This window comes from Gymnodraco acuticeps, unplaced genomic scaffold, assembly GCF_902827175.1.
Source record: "Gymnodraco acuticeps unplaced genomic scaffold, fGymAcu1.1, whole genome shotgun sequence".
NCBI classification, from domain to species: domain Eukaryota; kingdom Metazoa; phylum Chordata; class Actinopteri; order Perciformes; family Bathydraconidae; genus Gymnodraco; species Gymnodraco acuticeps.
Genome location: NW_022990316.1, coordinates 925,008 through 931,170, shown reverse-complemented (window position 1 = coordinate 931,170; position 6,163 = coordinate 925,008). Strand labels below are relative to the sequence as shown.

Below are 6,163 nucleotides of genomic sequence, written 5' to 3'. Positions count from 1 at the left end.
ATAGAGGTGGGCACCGTTAGATTATGTGTCTTTACGATCATAAACAATGTGTTGGATGTGGAGCTAGGATAAGTAATAAGGGAACTAGGAGTGATTTCGGTGCAGTAATAGGTTAGCATTTTTCGCTCGGGGCTAATTCACTGTTAGCATTGTAGTTTGTCTGCAGCTCATTCATCGCTCCTCCACTCATAACGGAAAAGTGTGAACAATATGCATTATGATAGGGATTAAATCCACTATTATTCCTCCTGCCACAATAAAAAATGCCCCCCGTGCAATTAAAAGTGACTGTGAGCACTTGGAAAACCCAACATTCTTCTAACCACTTCATTAGGCCATTGCATCAAAAAAGCCCTCCGCTATGCTTTCATTTCTTTCAGCCGAGTGGGTGCTTATAGAGGTGGGCTAAACCTCTCTAAAAAGGTCAAACGTCACTTGTTTTGCATCAATCTTGATACAGGGTACTTATATGTTATAGTTTTGATTCCTAAAGCTTTTAGTCTACTAACCCATCATTCAAGGGTGGTTTTCACTATAAGTAATGTTTTTTTTTTAGGCGTCCATCCAACAATTAATGTTCCCCTTTTACAAGTGAAGATATAGTCTTTGTTGTGTTAGTGGCATTTTAAAGCCTGAAACCTGACAAACAGGCTCAGGGCAGAATAGGTTAAAATATTCCTTCAAACAGGTGTTGAAAAGTTTGATGCAGGACACCAGCACAGACACTGAGGATCCTGCTATTGAGGGAGATACTGAAGTCGAGGAGATTGGGACAGAGGAGCCACACTCTTCTGGAGCCATGCCAACAGCTGAAATTGCAATTCAAACCGAAGTAGAGGTAAACAAAAGAATAAAGAACAAATCATCATGATGTAGTTGTTGTTCACATATATATACTAGTACCAATATCAGCCTTTTTGAATGGACTGTATGCCCTCTAATTTTACTGCTGTTGTAATACACAATCAAGATTGTTCATCTTGTAAATGTTCAATTTGTTATTTTCCAATTTTATTACAGCTGCAAAACCGTGCCACTCAAACGTACGACAGAGATTTTCCATCTCAGAAAAAAGCATCAAGGTCAAGGGGAACCTGTACTTTGGGCCTCAAATCTGGTTCGGACTTCGGACAACAGACTGCACTCCTCACCACAACGATCGGGACATCGTACGAGCCTCTTCCCATAGATCTTGATGAAGACAGTGATCATTCCGAAGATCAGTCTGGTGATGAGTCAGATGATGATCCTGACTGGCATTTTTCATGTGAAGATGCAACAACAGACCAGGATGATGGAGACACAGATGATGACAATACTGTGTAAGTACATGTAGATGTTCAGCAAATATCGTGTTATGTCTTATACATTGAGATCTTATTGGGATATAAATCCCATGGGGTGATATCAGATATTTAACGGCTCTGATATTGCTACTTATATTAATGCTACACTGAACAAAAATATAAATGCAACACTTTTGTTTTTGCTCCCATTTTTCATGAGATGAACTCAAAGATCTAAAACATTTTCTATATACACAAAATAATAATTTCTCTCAAATATTGTTCACAAATCTGAAAATGTCTGTGATAGTGAGCACTTCTCCTTTGCCGAGATAATCCATCCCACCTCACAGGTGTGGCATATCAAGATGCTGATTAGACAGCATGATTATTGCACAGGTGTGCCTTAGGCTGGCCACAAAAGGAGAAGTGCTCACTATCACAGATTTTTTCAGATTTGTGAACAATATTTGAGAGAAATGGTTATTTTATGTATATAGAAAATGTTTTAGATTTTTGAGTTCATCTCATGAAAAATGGGAGCAAAAACAAAAGTGTTGCGTTTATATTTTTGTTCAGTGTACATTCACGGGATTTATGACGGATAATACACTGATGACGTTATGTGTGATATCACTATTAGATCGAGGCGTAGATCTAATAGTGATATCACACCTCAGTGAAGACCCCTCTTGTATTATCTCAAACATATTAAAGTGTATTATGTAGCTATTATAAAGAGCGATGAGAGTCAGATGGCATATATGAATAACTGTCCAGTGTCCAGTCTCATTTCCGACGATGCCCTATTTCCACGTTTACAAATTTCAAATCTTATTTCAGGAAGAAAGAACTTTATGCAGATGCCTCGCCTCTGGAAGACCAAAAGTTCCTGGTCTATGGCAGTTGCCTGCTGAAGTTGCTGGCCATCTGCTCTGTGTGTTTCGCCACTTGTCGGGTCCAGCTCAAGCGCGTCATTGGGAGCATGGTGGTGTTTGAACAGTTGTGTGCACATGGCCACTCTAAGGTATGGGACTCCCAACCATGCTATGGAACAATGCCTGCAGGAAACCTTCAGATTGCTTCAGCCATTTTGTTTGGAGGGAACAGCTCTGTGAAGATTCTGAATTTGTTTCGATACATGAATATCCCAGCCATATCTCTGCGAACATATTCCCTGCTCCAAACCTCGTACCTGATTCCTGCTGTTGAAAATGTGTGGAAAAGAAAACAACAACATCACCTGGCAGCGTTGAAGGATCGGCCAGCTAAGTTAGGAGGAGACGGTCGCTGTTGTTCGCCTGGTCACACTGCAAAGTATGGCAGCTACACCTTGATGGACCTGACTAACTCCAAAGTGCTTGACACACAGCTAATACAGGTGAGTTAGATTTGGTTCAATCACTCTGTAATAACCTGATATCTGTGTATAATCATGCTCTGGTTCTATATCCATCCAGAGCAATGAAGTCAGCAGCTCAAACGCCATGGAGTTGGAGGGACTGAAGAGGGGTCTTCAAAAGCTGAAGGATGAAGGTGTCACCATAGCATCAATCACCACAGATCGGCATGGTTCTGTGAAGAAATATATGAGGGAGAAGGAGCCTTCAATTGAACACTGGTTTGATGTATGGCATGTAGCTAAAGGTAAGGTGCTATTTTACATAAAAACATACAGAAATAAACATGTGCTTTAAGTAAGCAAGATAAACGGTGTACTATTTTATTTAATACTGTAGGGATCCGAAAAAAGATTGATGCCAAAGGGAAGAGGAAGATCCTGAACATACTGCTGATGTGGTCCAAGTCCATCAGTCACCACGTCTATTGGGTGGCATCAACCAGCCAAGGTGACGGACCATTGGTTGTTAAGAAGTGGCTGTCGCTGCTCAACCATGTCATCAATGTCCATACTGGCCATGGACAGCTCTTTCAAAGCTGTGTACATGGTCCACTGGAACAAAATGATGAACGAGACTGGCTTATCAAAGGTACTTAAGACACAAATGTGTATACACTTACAAGGACACATTTTTGCATCCTTCCACAATATTTGGGGGAATCCAGTAGGGCTGCAACAAACGACTAATTTGATAATCGATTAATGAAACGATTAATCGACTATTCGGACTATTACTGTATGCCTTGCACAATTTCTCAAACGCTCTTATTTAGCCATCAACTTTTACATTTAGCTTGAGGTTGTTTTAGGCATGTGTAAAATAACAATGAAGACAATAAAGATGAATACTTGATTAAAAAATACATATTATCAAATTAACTAAACACATTTTGAACAAAATTAACATTGCTTTTTATTTAAATTAAATAAATAATATTTCACATCAAAAGAAACAACAATGTTTTAACAAATCGTATTAAATAATCTGATGACAGAATTGTAAACAGAATAGCTGAAACTTTAACAAAATAAATAACTCAGTTTCCTCTAATCATTAACCCATGTTTGTATAATGCAGTTAACTCTGTGTGTCGCTGCTAGCATACATAACACCTGACGTGGAAACGTTACTCGTGGATGGGGCTGCATATGTCTGACCGACAATGTCCAGTAAATTGACGATGAAAATATTTTTTCCCAAAGGTTCTAAACCCTACAAAGAGCTGGAGCTGATCGTCAAAAGCAAGCTGCTGTTGAAGGACATCGCTCGCCTGTCGCCTGCAGAACAAACGTCGTCTTTGGAGTCGTTTCATAAAGTGATTTTATTCTTTGCACCCAAGAGCGTGCATTTCCCATTCACTACTATGGCTGCCAGGTATTTCTAAAACTTCCGTTGCTCAAGGGATTGTGACGACCCCTCCACACCACGTGGTGTGTGTGTGTGTGTGTGTGTGTGTGTGTGTGTGTGTGTGTGTGTGTGTGTGTGTGTGTGTGTGTGTGTGTGTGTGTGTGTGTGTGTGGTGTGTGTGTGTGTGTGTGTGTGTGTGTGTGTGTGTGTGTGTGTGTGTGTGTGTTCAGGTGCTGATGAGCCGCACCTGTGGGCGGATGCCTATCTGATGAGCTGCACCTGGTAAAGCGGGATAAAGGAGGAGCCCAGGCGGTTGCGTCGGTCTCACTCCTCTGGGCACTTTCTCTGTACACTTGTTATTTCTGTTATTCTCTTACCCTTCGTACCCGGCTCCTGGGCGGCAACAAAAAGCAGGGAGGCGAGATGAAGGGTAAGAGAATAACAAGTGTTTATTCTCTTATTTACAATATAATGACAAAAACCAGCCACAGGTCCCCGAGGCTGGCACCGAGAAAGTGCCCAGAGGAGTGAGACCGACGCAACCGCCTGGGCTCCTCCTTTATCCCGCTTCACCAGATGCAGCTCATCAGATAGCCATCCGCCCACAGGTGTGGCTCATCAGCACCTGCAGCACCTGCAGCACCTGCAGCACCTGCAGCACCTGCAGCACCTGCAGCACCTGCAGCACCTGCAGCACCTGCAGCACCTGCAGCACCTGCAGCACCTGCAGCACCTGCAGCACCTGCAGCACCTGCAGCACCTGCAGCACCTGCAGCACCTGTAGCACACACACACACACACACACACACACACACACACACACACACACACACACACACACACACACACACACACACACCACACACACACACACACACACACACACCACACACACACACACACAGTGTGGAGGGGTCGTCACAGGATTTATTTTGGTGAATTGTCCTACACAATTTATATTATTATTTTTTGATGCAGAGTACAATTAGCCGGACTCCACTTCAATGAAAATTCTGCACGGACTCAAGCTATGACGCAGACCGGGAAACACATGTGGGGCGTGTCGTTTCTGAAGGCCAGGAGGGGAGAGCCAGTCATCAAAGCAGTCAAAGTTACACCAACTTTCGGTGAGTGTCTGCTCAATGTGCCTATCGCTAAGCTTTCAACAGGGCCCGAATGTGTTGTTTTTGGAATAATATTTTCCCCCCTGTTTGTCTTTTCAGCTTATGTGCAAGAACTGATGGGAGAGGTCGTTGAGCTGCGGAATACTTACCCTACCTACAAGAAGGCCGAAGCTCTGAGGTCAAACAGAGAAATCCCACCCCCAATTGCGTCAGCATTTTAAAAACCTAACAAGCTTGTGCTTGTTGGAGTACAGAGGAGCAGGAGTCGCTTTAATAAATAAATGGTGACATCTGTGGTGACCACACACACACACATACACTGGGTTACATAATCCACACATGGAACTACAGTGGGGGGTTTTGTTTCCACATGGACATGTATGTGGATCTCTATATATATTGTGTGCCCTCCTGTCAAATAAAGTCAACTTTTGTACCTCCATTGCACCGCCTGTGACTCCCTATCTCTCGGCACTACACATCTTTCTTTTTTGTACTGGTGCTCAAAATCAATTCATTTCATGTTGATCTTGGTTATACTTATGAGGGTTACCAGGGGGATACAAATATCTAGTTTATTTTGAGAAGACTGCTGTGGTCATGTTAGGTTTGAGGTCTGATATGAGTTATGCATTTAAATCCAGATGATTCAAAAATACTCTTCCGTTGAGCAGCTGGTCACTGGACAATAACTCTGGGGTGTGTTAAGAATTTCTGCTGTGTTTCTTTCAGAGTTCATATGGTGGTAAGCTACAGAGCCCTTTGCACTATTTTGTTCTTATAATAATAATTAATTAATTAAACACTATGTACATTATTTTGTTTGTTTTTATACTTTTGACCATACTGCACATAATGTTTTTCTTCATTTTATGCACAACTATTATACAATAAGACAACCATACACAAGTACCTTAAAGTAGGGCTGGGCGATTTTTTCGGTTTTCACGATTAATTTGCATTTTTACTTTCCTACGGTTTGTGAAATGGCTGAACCGAAAAA

At 41.9% G+C, this 6,163-nt stretch overlaps 1 protein-coding gene across 1 annotated transcript; it reads left to right on the top strand.

Annotated features, from left to right (window-relative positions):
• Window positions 1–703: 703 nt before the first annotated feature.
• On the top strand, window positions 704–5,510 carry LOC117550588. Its single transcript, XM_034223002.1, has 8 exons — window positions 704–838; window positions 1,021–1,322; window positions 2,130–2,667; window positions 2,747–2,933; window positions 3,026–3,277; window positions 3,892–4,063; window positions 5,015–5,163; window positions 5,260–5,510. Exons 1-8 carry the CDS (start codon window positions 704–706, stop codon window positions 5,379–5,381), a joined length of 1,857 nt encoding a protein of 618 aa, XP_034078893.1. The 3' UTR covers window positions 5,382–5,510.
• Window positions 5,511–6,163: the final 653 nt, after the last annotated feature.